Genomic DNA, 18,232 nt, shown 5'->3' with positions numbered 1-18,232 from the left:
CAGCGGGCAGCCGCACAGCGGGGCGCTTCCCAGGAGCCGTCGGGGTTCCTCGCCCGACCCGACCGGCGGGGGCCGAGGCGCAAAGGTGTCCGCGAACGGGGAGGGGGGGGGGAATGTAGTGGAAAGACCTCCGCGCATGCGCCGCGCTCTCCGGCATCCGAGCCCTGCCTGTGGCTGGAAAGTTGCATTCCTTGGATCTTGGCGGCAGGGGTGGTGGGGGGGGGGGGAGGGGGGGAGGCGGGGTGGAGGGAGCGAGCGAGGCAGCGGCGGCTCTCTCCACCCGGAGGACGGGCGGACGGACGGGCGGACGGAAGGAATGCGGGCAGTTCGGCTCCGAGAGTGCGCGGGGATCTGGTTCTTCCCGGCGATGGTGGCCCTGGTCTGCTATGCCAAGAGGTGAGGGGGCTGGCGGGCGGCGGGGCACGGATCGGAGCTCCACTCCTCGGATTGGCTTCTCTGCTGGGAGATCAGGACGGGGCGGGGAGGGGGAATTGGGGGGTTTGCAGGGGGGGGGGTTAGGGGTCTTGCCTAATCCTGCCCCCCCTTTCCTCTTGCACCCTCCTCAGCGAGACGGAGCCCAGCAACATGTCCTACGTGAAAGAGACGGTGGACAGATTGCTCAAAGGATACGACATTCGCTTGAGGCCGGACTTCGGAGGTAAGGCCGTTTCCCGCAGATGTGTCGACCACGGGGAGGGCAGGAAAAATGCACACACACACACACACACACACACAACGAGGCCGCGCGGCATTTCTGGCAGAGACAGAGGTCAAATGCAAGGCGAAGCAGGTGTCTTGATAGCTAGTCCTCTGGTCCCCCCCCTCCCTTTCGTACACCCCCTCGCCCACCCTGTCTCCAAAATCTGCAGATCTCACCCGATGCAGCTCTCACCTGATGCTACCAAAAAAAAAACCCCTTCCTTTGCGGGGCTTGCTGGGGCCGGGAAAGCGGTCTTCCGAGTCCCACAGAACTCTTCGACCGGAAGAACACACCTCCCCTTCCAGAGCATGCGGAGCGGTTCCCTGCCGGCGCTTTAGAATAATAACAACCCCGTGTTGCTAGGCGCGGGAATACGGGGTGGCCCCTTTGGCGTTTGTTTGGCGGGCGCTCAGAACCACCTGTTTGGGTTTCCAGGTTCTCCCGTCGGCGTCGGGATGAGCATCGTGATTGCCAGCATAGACATGGTTTCGGAAGTCAACATGGTGAGTGAGTGCTCTCCTTTAGGGGACATAAGGGGGGGGGGGGCGGGAAGGGGGCGAAGGAAGCGCCAGCGGGTTCCTCTGAAGCGGCGGGGCTCTTGTTTCTGAAAGGCCGGCGATATGCCGAATTGCCCGTGGCGGCGGGAGATCGGGCGGAAACAGTTGTTCCGAAGTGTCCAGGAGAAATTCGGGTTTTTGGAGGCGGCGGGGGGGGGGGGGCACGCTTGGGCGCCACCTCGATCAGGCGTTGCGTGCGGAGTTTTGTTTTGTTTTTTTTTAATACGCCGAACGGCGCCACCTGCCGGCCGCCGCGGCTCACCGACTTTCAGCACCATGGACAGCGACCCGCTTCTGTGCTTTGCTGGGGTCCTCTCTGTTATTGCGTGCCTACCAAGAGAAACGAAAGGGCGAACGCCTATTTGGGGAAAGAAAACCGCCCGGTAGACTGTCAGTGGTTGCTAACAAGAGGTCATTGAGTAGAATCAAGTGCCAGAAAAGGGCGGTGGGGGAGAGAATGGAGTCCCTGCGATTTTGTATGCAACTGGTAGCTGCTGTCTGTATTCCCGCCGACTGCATCCCTGTTGCGGTAGCCAGCTACTTTGAATGCAGGTGATAGAGGAGACAGGCCAAGATGGCTGTATTGAGCTTGTGTATTTCATATATTTTAGGTAGAGGTCGTGCTAACATTGTTTAGAGGATGAATTCTCGTATTTACAGGATGAATTCCCGTTTATCACTGTTATTTAGGGATAAACTATATCGCTGTTATTCAGTGATAAACTATATCGCCATGACCAGCATCATGTTGTCCATAAATAATTTTGCTACCAGGTAGAGTTACTGGGCAGTAACAGCTTTGCCACCAGAGTCAGTAGGGCTTGTTGATTTCCTCCCCCCCCCCCCCCATGTTTTGACAGTCTCTCGTTGTGAAGACAGAACTGTAATGGGCGATCGATGATTGCTGAATATTGATGTTGAGTGGAAGAAGGCCTCCCTGGGAATATATTTAATGACAAGAATTAAATGCAAAGGTTCAAATGGCCATACTCAAGACAGAAATTAGAACCTGTCCATTCATTGCTATGGGTTAATATTTCTCGCTACTAGAACGCGAGGGACGTTTCTCGTGTTGCTGATTCCCGCACACAGTAAACAGTTATGTAAAAAAGTAGTGTGGAGGGGCAATTCATAGCACCGTTTTTGTCCAGAAGGCAACCCGAGACGGCTTTTTTTCAGTGGATAATATAACATTTATATTCAGTGGGTGATTTACAGTGAATGATATACAGTTATAGAGACAGTTTTCTCTTTCTCAATATACTGGGAGTCATTCAGCGAAAATGACCGGTGCTGGATTCAGGACAAGCAAAGGGCATGCACCACTAAACTACTTTGTGGGACTCGTTGCCACAAGATGAAGGAATGGCCACTGGCTTCGAGGGCTTTTAAAAAAAGAACTGTATAAATTCAGGACAACTTTATCAATAGCTAACCTGCCTACTGAACAAAGTAGGAGTCAAGTCACACCTTTAAGACCAACAAAGTTTTATTCAGAATGTAAGCTTTCGTGTGCTGGAAGCACACTTCCTGCCGATGGCCTACCATCTCAAAGCTGTTTCCCATACCTCTCCATTATGAAATAATGCTTACATTTTATTGAGAGTTTTTTTAAAAAAAACATTTCTGCCTTCCCACATTGGCTTTGCAGATTTGTTCACCTATTCTCATCCTTCAGATGAAGAGTAAAAGAATGTTGGCAGATACAGGATATATGTCAGAATACAAAACACTGGAGAAGTATGCCACCTGGGCTCACCTCTTCTTTTCGACACCTTTCAGTGATACCTTCTCTCTGAAGAAGCCTGAGAAGCTGCTATCCCTTAAACCAGGGGTGTCAAACATCTGGCCTGGGGGCTGAATCAGGCCCCCAGAGGGCTCCTATCAGGCCCCTGAGCAACTGGCTGTCATCTGCTTCCTTCTCCCTCTCTCTTGCTTCCTTCTGTGTAACAGTTTGTTTTGAAAGGCTTGCTCAATTGCTCAGGAGCTACAGAGCAAAACCTCTATTTTCTCCATTGACTGAGGCTCCTCCCTTGGGAAGGAAGGGGGTGAGGGATAGCTTGCTTTGTCAGGCTCTCTCAATCATACAGCAGAGCTACTGAGCCAAGCCTCTCTTCCTTCTATTGGCTGAGGCTCCCCCCCCAGTCCCCTGGGGAAAGAAGGAAAGAGCCAGTTCCCTGGATCCTGTGGGAAAGATACAAAGAAAACACCTTTAAGACCAACAAGTGCTAATGTTTTAAGGGTTTTTTTTAAAAAAAAAATCTTTAATTGTATTTATGTCCTTTCTAAAGTTTATATCTCTGCTATCTAATCTTAAATAGGTACACACATGGCCCAGCCCAACATGGCCAGGCTCGACAAGATCTCATTTATGTCAGATCCTGCCCTCATAACAAATGAGTTTGACACCCCTGTCTTAAACTCTCTCTCCCTGCATGAATTGAGTCCACTGAACTCCTTCCTCTCTCCTGAGACTCTCATCTCTTGAATCCTGTTCATCACTTGCTACTAGCTTGACTTCCTTGTCCCACCAGGGACAAGGTGACTCCCTCCACCAAGAGCAAAAGTGCTCGGGAAAGGAAATCCTTTCCATATGCTGCCTTGTCATAACACAATGCCCCCGTGCAATGCTGTCCTAGGCAACCACCTGTTTGTTTGTTTATTCAAAGAATGGACTCAAAGGTTGTTTAGTGGTAAGACCACCCTTGACATCAGGCCTCAATGGATAGCCTGTTTGCTTTATCGCATATAGTGAAAGAAGTCCCAAAGGGTCTACCATCAAGTCATGATTTGGGGCGGGGGGATAGTTGTGATACGGCAATATGTGATACGGTAAACTTCTCTGAATACTGTTGAGCTGTCTGTTTTTTACATGTTTTTATTGTGTTTTATTGTTTTATCATACGTTGTACTCCGCCCTGAGCCCTACGAGGAATGGGCAGAATAGAAATATACTAGAATAAATAAAATAAAAATAAATAATAGTTGCCACTGAAACGCTTTTGCAAACTGATCCGTTAATATCACTTGGCAGTGGGCACAAAAGACGAGTGCTTAAAATTCCTGTTCTTTGAACAAAGGCAATTAAGATGAGTTGGAAAGGTCTCTGGACTTGGCAGTCTGTTCGTTCTGATCCCCCCCCCCCAAAAAAAATAAAGACCCCATAAGTTATGCTTTTGACTTGACTTTGCCTAACTGCAAAACAGCTGAATGAAATGAATGCTGTCCCCAACGGGGGTGAAGGCTTTGCTCCAAAGGGTTCCTATTGAATGGCTCAGCAGTAGAAGCAGGGGTGGAATTCTAGCAGGAGCTCCTTTGCATATTAGGCCACACCCCCCATGATGTAGCCAATTCTCCAAGAGCTTGCAAAAAAAGTGCCTTGTATCTCCAGCAGGATTGGCTGCATCAGGGTGTGTGACCTAATATGCAAAGGAGCTCCTGTTAGAATTGCACTACTGAGTGGAAGTACCTACTAACTTAAATGAGAGTTAGAGGGAAACCTCAAAAAACTTTGCAGGGTTCCTTTGTGTTGCTTCTCATAGTTGTATTTCTTCTGGATCTTGAGGACAGCAGAATGCTCAACATGCCTGCCTCATGCAAAGCTTTCACATTTCTAGGATCCTGGGATTCGATGGGCTCGTTTTCAGTGGGTTTGGTTGGTTTTTAAAAAAAAAATGTAAATGGCTATACGAATATTGTGTATTCATTCACTTTGCTTTCATTTCCACTTGCAAAATTTTATTTCCCCCGGCGGAGATGACTATTTCTAATTCAGAGATCCTACCCCTCAACCATGGGATCCTCTTTGACAGACTTTCAGATGGAAGAAGAAGATGATTTTGGATTTATATCCTGCCCTATACTCTGAATCTCAGAGTGGTCACAATCTCCTCTACCTTCCCCCCACACACACACACCAAACACCCTGTGAGGTAGGTAGGGCTGAGAGTGCTTTTACAGCAGCTGCCCTTTCAAGGACAGCTTCTATGAAAGCTATGGCTGACCCAAGACCATCTCAGCAGGTGCAAGTGGAGGAGTGGGGAATTAAATCCATTTCTCCCAGATAAGAGTCCGCGCACTTAACCACTACACCAAACTGGAGAAGACAAAAGTTTTCCATTTTACAGCAATTAAAACTCTCATGTCCAGAGCAAGATGCGATAACATCTGCATGCAAGTCTTCCTCCTTTGATGGGATTCTCAAGTCTAAGGTCTGTGTTTAAACTAAAGAGTGCATGTATGAAGGCCTCCCTTCCTCCATGGTGTTCACTTGATTTCAGCATCTTTCTCCAAGGCTGGTTGACCTCCGATTTTGGAGCAAGATTGGGAGAAATCTGTGTTGGCTACTGGAGTAAGGCACAGGAGGAACCAGGGTTAATGCCCTTTGCCTGCATAATTTGATTTGGTTTAAAAATAAACCTACTGACAGTAACTCTACGTGTAAACAGGATGCTACCTATATTTCCTCCCACTACAGCTGAAAAATAAGATGGGAGAAACTGGACCCTCACTGATTGCTGAGAGTGTCCAAAAGAAAAGTTCTCCAATCCTTCCTCATCCAGATTTCTCCTATATTGTCTGGCCGGTCCTGCTTTTTGTTGCAGAGTGAAGCATCTGCCTCTATCCACGCCCCCAGGGCCAGCCCTAAACTACCTGGCACCCTAGGCAAGGTCCCACACACACACACACTAGTAACCAATTTTCAAAAAGAGATTAATTGTGGGGAAAATGAAAAGCACATACGGTAACTAGAAATTGCTCCCTGACCTGGATTGCCCAGGTGTGCCTGATCTTGTCAGATATTGAAAGCTGAGCAGGGCCAACTGTGAGTCGGGGGGGGGGGGCAATTTGGCGCACCCAGAAAGCTGGCACCCTAGGCAGCTGCCTAGTTCACCTAGTGGCAGGGCTGGCCCTGCATGCCCCACACTCTGCCGACCTTCCAGAGGGAGCAATCACAAAATGTTTGCTTCTTTCCACTGGCACTTTGCTTCCTTTGGGCTGCTCCAAGTCAGGTCTTCTGTCTCTGCCATTCCTGCAGGGAGGGGACAGGTCTCGGGGTATTATGGGCTTGAGTTCGAGGTATGAGCAGCGGAGGTGTGGTGGCTATCTTGCTGGAAGGTCTCACTTGCAGGCTCCATCAGGGTGGCCTTCAGCACATCATCCACTGGCCCTTCTTATCATGTCAGGCCCTTCCTGGTCCCACCAGTCCACTTCAGCCAGTGGCTCTTCCCCTGAAGACTCCAAGCCTGAATCACTGGCCTTGTTGGAGGGGGGTCATGATAGCTAGATCTGGGAACAGAAGAGCAGGCGTAGAAGGCCCACTTCCGTTTCTGCATTACAGAACCATGGAAGCCCTATGTGCAATGGCTGACAGAAAGTAGATCATGGAATTCACTGCCACAGGAGGTGGTGGCAGCTACAAGCATAGACAGTTTCGAGAGGGGATTGGATAAACATATCAAGCAAAGGTCCATCAGTGGCTATTAACCACAAGTTATAGATGGAACTCTGTCTGGGGCAGTGGTGCTCTTTATTCTTGGTGCTCGGGAGGCAGCAGTGGCAGGTTTTTTGGGGCACTATGTACAGAGTGTTGAACTGATGGCACCTGGGTTTTGGGGCACTGTTTGACAGAGTATTGAACTGAATGAGCCACTGGCCCAATACAACTTGGCTTCCCTTACATTCTTATGATCAAGCTGGGCAGCTGTCTTGGTCTGAAGCAGTAGAACAGATTTTGAGACCAGTGGCTCCTTTAATACCAACAAAAGTTTAATCAAGGTATGAGCTTTCGTGTGCAGGCACAACTTCCTCAGATACATTGAAATGGAAGTTAACACTTGCCACAGCCAAGAGCAGACAGTGTGGTACCAGGATAACAACCATTTCCAAAGATTCCCAGAGATTACCAATTAAATTCAGGAAGTTAAAGGTATTACAAAACAGAGGACATTTCAATTCGTTAATTTCTGGATGCTCATCCTTATATGTTATTCAGGTGGCTTAAATCCATTTTGCAGCCTCTCAAGCTCTAATTGCAGTACAGCAGTTAAAATTATTCTAAGCGGCTCCCTAAGCTGGTGGATTCACTTCCCTTTGCAGAAATGTAAACAGTGGTTTTAATTCACTTGGGCCACTTCCCTTTGCAGAAATGTAAACAGTGGTTTTAATTCACTTGGGCCACAGTGAGGTGCAAACACATTGCAAATAGGACAAAATCAGGTCTTATTTAGGGGGGAAGTTTTTGTGAGTTTCCTGTGAATTTAGGGGGAAGTGTTTGTGAGTTTCCTGTGAATTTAGGGGGAAGTGTTTGTGAGTTTCCTGCATTGTGCAAGGGGTTGGACTAGATGACCCTAGAAGTCCCTTCCAACTCTATGATTCTAGGTCACTGTGTCCTAGTGTCAGGTAACAATCTCCATGCCTACCCGTGCTGTTGGAGACACCCAGTTTTAACACTAGGCATACCCAGGGGTCACTTTGTAGAAAAAGAGGTGGTGGAGCTCATCCAGGGTTTGTTATGCAGCTGCACCTACTATTCAATGGACAAGGTTGGGAGAAGGAGGGGGAACCCTCAGAAAGGTTCAGGAGCTGTGCTCCTGTGAGCTCCTGCTGAATCCGAGGCCTGGGCACACCCAGTCCTAAAGACTCATACTGCCTGAAAGGACTGGGAGACTTCTGCAGAGTTGCAGGGTTCTAGGCTGCTTTTCTCCTGAACTGCCTTGGGGCCCACCAGCGGCTTCTTTTTCATTGTTCTGACACTTTTGGAAAAATAATTATGTGTTTCAAATTGAGTTTTTGGAATGTAGAAAGAGATGAGCAACAAATAAAGCTCACAGAGGTTTTAAAAACAAAAAGCCTTGCCACATTGTATGTTTCACCAGTTAAAACCCCCATGTGCATCCTGAGACTTCAAGAGGCCTCACATTCACTTCAATGGCAAGCACAGCTGCATGACTGCAAAGTTCCCTTTGTGTTTACAGCCACCACCCTCCACTGAAGTGAATGGCAAAGCCCCTGTTTAAATTGTATCGTACTGTTAACGGGGGGGATGTGGGTTTTCATTCATTGTTGGAGGGTACTAAGATCTACAATGCTTTATACCACAGGTGGCCAAACTTGTTTAACACAAGAGCCTCACAGAATAAACACCAGATGTTTGAGAGCCACAAGACATGAATGTCAGATGTTTGAGAGCCGCTATACATGAACGTCAGATGCTTGAGAGCCGGAAGGAAGGAAGGAAGGCGAATCGATGGGGAGGGGAGGAGAGGAGGAAAGAAATCAACTTTAACTTTAAATGCATTCTGCAAGCCACTGACTGGCTTGGCTCGCCAAAGTGATTTGAAGAGAGAAATGTCTTCTCCATGTCAGCTGACGGGGCAGTGGGGACTTTGAGAGCCACACAATATGTGCAGAAGAACCATATGTGTCTCCTGAGCCACAGTTTGGCCATCCCCTGCTTTATACTGATGTTGAAGTGAGGGGAATTAGTAGAATGTTAAGAGCTAGTTAGGGTTTCCAGGTTGTAGACAAGCAACGGAATGAAAGATGAAAATAAATGCTTCCCAGTGGCTTCTCCACCTCCATAATCACAGTAATAGTTATCGTATGGTGTTGTGTGTGGTATAGCCAGGTGATCCTAAAATTGGCTGCCTGAATTACTAGCCCTTTTTAGCATTATGCACCACTCGGTGGTGAGCTAGACTTCTTTTGAGGGGATACGGGAGCTCCAAGAAACCTGTGACTGACCCAAGGTCACCCAGCTGGCTTCATGTGGAGGAGTGCAGAGTCGAACTGGTTCTCCAGATTAGGGTCCACCACTCTTAACCATTACAGCACAGTCTCTCACAATTACAGTATTTCTGGCTATGTGTCTGCTATGATGCATGGAGAAAGAACTCGAGCATTTCTGTACAGACACCAAGGAAGGCACCCAGATAAAGTACTTACCTAAAACTCCTGAATTCCATTAAGTGAAACTAAACATTCTGGCAGCAGCCCTCCAGGGTCTCAAGCTGAGCTTTTTCACATCTATTTGCTGGACCCTTTTTAGTTGGAGATGCCGAGAATTCAACCTGGGACCTTCTTCTCACCAAGCAGATGCTCTGAGCCACCGTCCCTCCCCAATAAAAGGAGCTATATGTGTAAACCAATTGGAACATAACTAAAATTGCAGCATTTTGGTATTGCATTTGGAGGCATAACAAAAGCCATTAAGTATTTTTTGCAGAAAGCTCAAAAGAAGCTGTGATTCACAGCTGCTGCCCTTCCCACATGATTTAAAGACCCCGCTGACCAGCTGGTTGGCCTTGTTAGTGCATCAGATGTGGAGGGCAAAGGCTCCATCCCTTTGCTTAGAATGTGTGTGTCTGTGCATACACACGTTTACACACAATGAGTTTGATATGTGTGGACCAAGTTTCTATCATGACTATGACACATAGAAGAGCAATCGCAACAAGTGGTTTGTTCAACATACTGCCATTTGGGGGGGGGGGGGCAGTCTCATCTTGAATCTCTCCTAGAGTCTGCCTTTTAAATCTTGCTGGGAACCCCAAGCCCCTCACCTTGTCCCTGGCCACTGAGACATCCCCACGTATGTAGTAGAAAAGAAGAAAGGTCCAGTAGTACCCAGGGCCCGTGCCAGGCTTGCTGGTGCCCTAGGCTGGGAGGGCGGGGCTATTTCAATCCTGCGGGAAGCCATGCAGGAGCAGCCTCTGCCCTTCTTGCCCTTCGGCTAATCAGCAGGGCCTTTAAACCGCCCGGGAGGCTGATGTCTGCTCTTGGGCACTCTTCCGATCCTGTGTAGTGCCAGCAGAAGCAGCCAGGCTGGCCTCCCCCTCCATTTAAAGAGCCTGCTGACCAGTTGGTTGGAGGGATTTTTTAATTATGCCGGAAGGGCTGTGGCTCCTCCTGCCGCTCTTCCTTTGCAATGTGAATCAGCAGGAGTAGGGGCAGCCTTCAAGCACCTCCGCTGTGGCTTGAAGGCCACCCCTGCTCCTGCCGGTGATTCACAGCCACTGTCCTTCTCACATGACCCTGCTGACCAGCTGGTTGGTAGGCTCTTTAAATGGAGGGGGAGACTGGCTTGGCTGCTTCTGCCGGCACTACCCATGGTCAGGAGAGCGTCCAGGAGTAGGTGCTGGCCTCCTGGGCAATTTTAAGGCCCTTGCCTATCAACTGATCGGCGGGACCTTTCCCAGGCACAGAAAGGGCAGTGGCTGCTCCTGGATGCCCACCTGCACAATTTAAATCACCAGGGAGGGACGGGGTGGCCCCACCTTCCCAGAGGGTGCCCAATTCGGTGTCCTCCCCCGGGCCATGCCCTAGGTGACCACCTAAGGTTGCCTAGCAGTTGCACTGGCCCTGGTAGTACTTTTATAAAGACATAACTTCTTCGCCTGAAGAAGTGAGCAGTGACTCACAAAAGCTCACACCCTCCCACAAATTTTGTTCATCTTTAAGGTGCCACTGGACTCTTTTCTACTGCTACAGACAGACTAACATGGCGACCCGTCTAGTCCCACTGAATGCGGAGGTTTTAGGCATATGTCACCTCCTCAAGCTACAGCAGAATTTACATAAATGGAAACTGCCCAGGGAAGATGGCCTTCCGAACTTATGGATGGAAATGTTTAGAAACGTTCAAGATGACTCGTGATGCAGTTAGAGGCGGCACTAGGGAATGCCTTCAAGGAAGCCCTTACCTTTCCTTTGGAAAATGTGATGGCCCACCATCCACAAGGATGAGGATCAGGCACAAAAAAAGCCACTAGCTGATCCTTCCTCCTTTTCTGACTGACATGATTCTCGCATCTCTGCTCTCAAACGTAGCTGATGAGCATTAAGTGGTTCACAGTGCCCTGAACAATAGAGCCAAATGGATGTCCGAAAGTTCTGGAGGTGGGAGAGGCCCACTAATCAACAAGGCTCATCAGGTGCCCTTGTGAACATTCCAGAGGCAATTGTCAGTCTCTGCTCTCCTTTGATAAAGATGCAGCCACTTTGTTAGGAACAGTAGTCAGAAATGCCATATCAGTAAGGGAAGAAGAAGAAGAAGAAGAGGAGGAGAGGGGGGAGGGAAGGGGGAGGAGGAGATTGGATTTATACCCCACTCTTCAGTACCCGAAGAGCCCCGTGGCACAGAGTGGTAAAGCTGCAGTGCTGCAGTCCTAAGCTCTGCTCACAACCTGAGTTCGATCCCGGCAGAAGCTGGGTGCAGGTAGTCGGCTCAGGATTGACTCAGCCTTCCATCCTTCCGAGGTCAGTAAAATGAGTACCCAGCTTGCTGGGGGGAAAGTGTAGATGACTGAGGAAGGCAATGTCAAACCACCCCCATAAAAAAGGTCTACCGTGAAAACGTTGTGAAAGCAACGTCACCCCAGAGTCGGAAATGACTGGTGCTTGCGCAAGGATCTGCCTTTTTACTTTAGTACCCAAAGGAATCTCAGAAGAAGAAGAAGAAGAAGATATTGGATTTATATCCTGCCCTCCACTCCGAAGAGTCTCAGAGCGGCTCACAATCTCCTTTACCTTCCTCCCCCACAACAGACACCCTGTGAGGTGGGTGGGGCTGGAGAGGGCTCTCACAGCAGCTGCCCTTTCAAGGACAACCTCTGCCAGAGCTATGGCTGACCCAAGGCCATTCCAGCAGGTGCAAGTGGAGGAGTGGGGAATCAAACCCGGTTCTCCCAGATAAGAGCCGGCACACTTAACCACTACACCAAACTGGCTCTCCACTTAGAGCAGCTTGCAATCTCTTTTCCTTTCCTACCCCCCACCCACCCCCCAAAAGACAACCTGTGAGATAGGTGGGGCTGAGAGAGCTCTGAGTGAACTGCACTTGAGCAGAACAGCTCCAAAAGAGTTATGACTGACCCAAGATCACCCAGCTGACTGCATGTGGAGGAGTGGGGAATCAAACCCTTCTCCCAGATAAGAGTCTGTGTACTTTACTACTACACCAAACTGGCTCTCTGACTGTTTAAGGGGAGTGCCTGTGCTGCACAAGGCTCCCTTTTTGTTGTTTGTTTTATACCCTGCAACTTCTCTGCACAAGGAACAATGTTTTAAAATACAATAAATACAAGCACAATACAAATAAATGCAATAAGCAGAACAATAAATCTAATCAGAACATTAACTTAACAAATTATGCACAGAAACAGAACTAGGGTTGCCAGGTCTGTGCTGGAAAATACCTGGAGACTTTGGGGGTGGATCCAGGAGAGGGCAGGGCTGAGGAGAGGAGGAGCCTCAGCAGGGTCCAATGCCTTAGAGACCACCCTTCCAAGCAGCCATTTCCTCCAGGGGAGTGGATCTCTGCCACCTGGAGGAAAGCAGGAGATCTCCAGGCCCCACCTGTGGTGTCCAAAATAAGAGTGTCAACAGAGACACAATGCAGCAAAAGCACATTATGGGATAGGATAAGTTTTTTGGACTGGACATTTTTCAATATATAGGAATTATTTGCACTTTGAGTATCTAACTGATATTAAGAACATAAGAGAAGCCATGTTGGATCAGGCCAATGGCCCATCCAGTCCAACACTCTGTGTCACGCAGTGGCCAAAAAGACCCATCTTAGGTTTTGTCATTTGGATTTTTAATTTTTAATACAATTTACTGCTCAGTTAATGTGTCCTACTTAATACTTGCCTTTAATTCAGATTCCTGCTTTGTTACAGATTTCGGCAATCCCAGTGCTATTAGATTGCTTATTAGATGTCTCCGCCGATTGATTGCATTGACTTACACTGTGTGATTCACCTTGCATCTCAGTGAGACAGGCGGATATAAAGAACATAAATAAATAAATTGTTGACTGTGCTCAGGTTGCCAAATGGAGACTGTGGTTTTATTGCATTGTATGAACGTATCTTTCAATGTATCATGAAAATTTGTTAGCTAACTGACCATGATTTATTTGTGTATATTAGCATAGCTGTTCTGTGGTTCTCTTTCTTATTGTTGAGTTTCTCCAGGGGAGGTGATCTCTGCCTGCTGGAGATCAGTTGTAAATAGGGTTGCCAAGTCCAAGTCAAGAAATATCTGGGGACTTTGGAGGTGGAGCCAGGAGCAAGGTTGTGACAAGCACAACTGAACTCCCAAGGGAGTTCTGGCCATCACATTTAAAGGGACAGCGCACCTTTTAAATGCCTTCCCTCCTTTGGAAATAATGGATAGGGGCACCTTCTTTTGGGGCTCATAGAATTGGACCCCCTGGTCCAATCCTTTTGAAACTTGGAGGGCATTTTTGGAGAGAGGATCTGGATGATATGCTGAAGATTTGATGCCTCTATCTCAAACAGCTCTTCTAGAGCACCAGATAACCACTGATCAATTCTCCATTATACCCTATGGGAATAGGACTCCATAGGGAATAATGGAGTGCCCAGCAGATATTTCCCTACCTCCCCCTTGCTTTCTGATGACCCTGAAGTGGGGGGAGGGCCTCCAAACCGGGGGATCCTCTGCCCCTACCTGAGGATTGGCAACCCTAGTTGTAAAAGCGAAAGATCTCCAGGCCCCGAGAAAGAAGTTGCAGGGACCATTTACCAGTCAAATCCAGAAGGCTTCTGCATCTGTTTTAAGACGACGTTAAGGACTGATTTGCTCCTAATACATGCGCTGAAATATAACAGGAGGCTGATAACCTTGACATGTACAGGAATATCCTTGAGAAAGAATTTGACAAAATGAACTTAAACTGGGTGCTTACTGAATGGACTTTTTTTTGTAATATTGTACTTCCTTCTAATGTGACAAATAGCTTTGTAAGATTTGTGATAAAAGTACTTTTGATAACAGTTTTACTAATATGTTAGCCAGCAGATCACAGCATTTGGTTGTCTGTATTTCCCCCACCTCGAGGCTAGCAACCCTAAGAACAGCTGGCCAGCTCCCCAATCCATACCATTAACCAAGGGCTGCATGAAACAAAGCAGTGACGTGCCCTGCAGAAGGCTGGAAGACCCCCATTATGGGGAGCTGGTTCCAGAACAAAAGGGCAACCACTGAAAATGCCCTTACCTTGGTCATTGGCAAGCAGCCTTTGTGAGGACTTGTAGAAGGTCCCCTGAAGGCCTCTCCCACATGCACTCCACTTCCGCCTCTGGCTTCCATCCCTGCTTCCTCAGATGAGCCCACCCTTCATTATATTTCGCTTCTTTCTCACTCCCCATAGCTCTTTACTCTGAAAATAAGAACTTCCTGGTGATCCCCGGCCTGAGAGAGATCCAGCTGTCCTCGACCAGGGCCTTCCCGGCCTTGGCCCCCATATGCCGGATGATATCTGTGCCCTGCAGGACTTACTTCCTTTATGCAGGACATGCAAGGCAGAGATGTTCTGCCAGGCATTCGGTTGAGGTGGCAACGGTACAGTGAGTAGTCTGGCACTTTCATACACACACACCATTCTCCATAAGCATCCCCTAGGAGGGATTGAATAAATTATGTCTGCCATCGGTAATATATTTTTACTACTGTTTTTTTAACTTGAGATGTTGTATTTCACCATGTAGTTAGCCACCTTGAGCCCTGCTTGCAGGGGAATAGAATAGAATAGAATAGAATAGAATAGAATAGAATAGAATAGAATAGAATAGAATAGAATAGAATAGAATAGAATAGAATAGAATAGAATAGAATAGAATAGAATAGAATAGAATAGAATAGTAAACACCTACCTTCTGGGGCATCTTCAGCCTCCCTTCTTGCTGCTTCCTGTCAATGGAATGTATGAATGCAAAAACTGTATGTAAAACTTCAGTTACAAATAACCAGTAATTTTCATTCATGTGCAACCACAACTACAGAACATGTCATGCTCCAAAATATACAATATAATATTCACAAAAATGAACAGGTTCAAGGTAAATGGCAGAACCAATAGTCCACGGAAGCCAAAACCCAAATTCTAATAATGGATGGAACTTCAAAGTCCAAATTCCTGTCAACAACATGCAGCTTCTCTTGTTCTTAAATCCTTAAGGTCTTTCCCAGTTTCCCCTAGCCCATCCTTTTCTCAATTCCCTCCATTATCTATGGCTCTCTTCCTCAGGTCTTGTCCTCCTATCATTCTATCCCATATATAGACATTGGATTTATATCATGCCCTCCACTCCGAATTTCAGAGTCTCAGAGCAGTTCACAATCTCCTTTACTTTCCTCTCCCACAACAGACACCCTGCGAGGTAGGTGAAGCTGAGAGAGCTCTCCTCAACAGCTGCCCATTCAAGGACAACTCTGCGAGAGCTAGTGCTAACCCAAGGCCATTCCAGCAGGTGCAAGAGGAGGAGTGGGGAATCAAACCAGGTTCTCCCAGATAAGAGTCCATGCATTTAACCACCACACCAAACTAATAGAAATAAAGTATATATCTGTATCTATATATATCTGTATCTAAATATATATCTGTATCTATATATCCATCTATGTCATTATCGATATAGATATAGATGTCCCTGTCACTGTTCAGACTGGCATAAGCAGAAGACAGGCCCTGCCCTAAAAAGCTCCTACAAGGGATAGAACAACAGAGGGTGGGGAGAGGGAGGCAAGATCAGAGGAGGGAAAAGGCACTCCACTGCAATTGCAAAGGGAAGCTCAACTCAGACTTTACATTCTTGCTGTCTGAGTGCCTTACTCGGCTGGTCCGTGTTATCCTCTGTCTCCCTTGCTGATTATCAAAAAGAGAGGCAGTGGGGCCCCTAAAAGGCCTTTCACCCCCACCCTGATGCCATAGGCTAAAGAAGGTAGTCTAGGGTTGCCAACCTCCAGGTGGTGGTTGGAGATCTCCCGCTATTACAACAGAGATGAGTTTACCTGGAGAACATGGCTGCTTTGGAAGGTTGGCTGATGGCATTATACCCCATTGATGCCCTTCCCCTCCTCAAACCCTGCTCTCCTTAGACCCCACCCCCTCAAATCTCCCATCTCTGAGCTGGCAGTCCGAGCAGTGTCAGATTAGTTGGTTCTCCATCCACCAGCTGCAGCAAACCTTGCCCTTTGCCCCTCATCTCTACCTGGGTGGGGATGCCGGAATGGCATTTTCAAAGGAAAATAGCAGCCTCCCAGGGCCCTAATTTGGATGGGAGCTACAGATTAGAAGGAGAGTTCAGTCTTTTCCCACTCTGTGCAGCGTTAACACTCTGACTGATTCCTCACTAGTAGTTGTTCTGCCGGCTTCTGTTTTCCCCAGCTCAAGCAATCAAATCCCCACCAGTTGCTGCACAGGCACGTTTTGATCCATGGCTCCCTCCAATTTCCCCCATGGTTTCCTGGTCTTGTTTTTTAGAGATCTGGAAGCCGGAAGGGAAACTGGGGGGAGCTGCAGGACAATATACACCCACACGACAACTGGTGGGGAACTGACCACTTAAGCCTAAGAAAGCAGAAGTCCAGTGGGGGAGCAACTGCTAGTGAGGCATCGGTCTCTGTGCGCTCTGTCCAATGCTGAATTAGAACTCAAGACATTGGACACCACCTCTCCTCCGGGCTTAAATAGAGACTTAGGTTTCTTTTCTCACTGTCATTGCTACTAGCTCTACAAAATCCATTCTTTAAAGATACGTCTCCTTCCTCCAGCCTCCCTTCCTTGAGGCTCCTTGCCAGTTGCTGCTTTAAGGCCTCTCCTTCTAAACACTCTTCTGTGTGCAAGAAGGTTTGCTTTTGGTCCCGGCTTTTGTTGGCAGTAAGGGCCACCCGAGGATGCCTCCTTCGTGCAAGTGCATTATCACGCATTGTGCTTTCCCCGTGGCTGTGCTTTTGCTATTTATAGCATTCTGTGAAAACTCATTTTCCATATTTCTTTGAAAATCCTTTCAAAAACATTCCTTCTACTGTTCCTTCGTGAGAGCAATTTTTTTCACACTAGGGTTGCAAAACCATCAGGAGATTATGTTCTAATGGAGATTCAGTGACTTACTCGTAAAAGCATAATTTTCTACTTTGCATGGTAAGGCCTGGCGTGAAGGTAACTGACGCCCGTCATGAGCTGGATACAGCCTTGCAGAATGTGTTTTTATAAATCCATTTGATGAGTTCTTCTAACACATTTATAGCCCTGTTCTTCAAACATTTAACTGAGCCTGTATGCTTTGGATAGGATTTCTGAGACAGAATGGTGGTTCAGAGTTACCATCTCTGAGAACAGGCTCCTCAGCATATGCAGGTCTGATTTGCAACTGTTATTCGGAGCGACACTTTTTCAGTGACTCATATACAACCTGCTTGGCCTGAAGAAGAAACTTTATATTTACATTTTTATGTGTGTGTTGGTGGACTTTAGACCAGGAGTCCCCAACCCCCGGGCCGTGGACCAGTCCCAGTCCATGGCCTGTTAGGAACCAGGCCGTGAGTTGTATAATTATTTTGTTATATATTGCAATGTAGTAATAATAAGAAGAAGACAACGACATTGGATTTATATCGTGCCCTCCACTCCGAATTTCAGAGTCTCAGAGCAGTTCACAATCTCCTTTACTTTCCTCTCCCACAACAGACACCCTGCGAGGTAGGTGAAGCCGAGAGAGCTCTCCTCAACAGCTGCCCATTCAAGGACAACTCTGCGAGAGCTAGTGCTAACCCAAGGCCATTCCAGCAGGTGCAAGAGGAAGAGTGGGGAATCAAACCAGGTTCTCCCAGATAAGAGTCCATGCATTTAACCACCACACCAAACTAATAGAAATAAAGTGCACAATGGTATCCTGAAACCATCCCCTCCCCGCCCCCCCCATTCCGTGAAAAATTGTGTTCCACAAAACCGGTCCCTGGTGCCAAAAAGGTTGGGGACCACTGCTTTAGACCACTGAAGAAGACCCATTGAAGAAGGTGAAATGCATTTGGTCCTGTGGTTATTAGAAACAGGGCCTTTTTTTTTTTTTTTTAGCAGGAATGCACAGGAACACAGTTCTGGCTGGCTTGGCATCAGGGGGTATGGCCTAATATGAAAATAAGTTCCTGCTGACCTTTTCCT

At 47.7% G+C, this 18,232-nt stretch overlaps 1 protein-coding gene across 1 annotated transcript in view; it reads left to right on the top strand.

Annotated features, from left to right (window-relative positions):
* Window positions 1-290: 290 nt before the first annotated feature.
* The window catches only part of GABRB1 (gamma-aminobutyric acid type A receptor subunit beta1), a 187,813-nt gene continuing 169,871 nt past the window's right edge, over window positions 291-18,232 (top strand). Inside the window, exons 1-3 of the mRNA XM_060247298.1 lie at window positions 291-396; window positions 567-658; window positions 1,136-1,203. Of these exons, the coding sequence (XP_060103281.1) occupies window positions 317-396; window positions 567-658; window positions 1,136-1,203 (240 nt within the window). The 5' untranslated portion in view covers window positions 291-316. The remainder of the gene's footprint in view (window positions 397-566; window positions 659-1,135; window positions 1,204-18,232) is intronic.

Source organism: Heteronotia binoei, chromosome 9 (genome assembly GCF_032191835.1).
Source record: "Heteronotia binoei isolate CCM8104 ecotype False Entrance Well chromosome 9, APGP_CSIRO_Hbin_v1, whole genome shotgun sequence".
Lineage (NCBI taxonomy): Eukaryota > Metazoa > Chordata > Lepidosauria > Squamata > Gekkonidae > Heteronotia > Heteronotia binoei.
The sequence above is the reverse complement of the archived record's forward strand: the minus strand, read 5'-3'. Positions and strand labels throughout refer to the sequence as shown.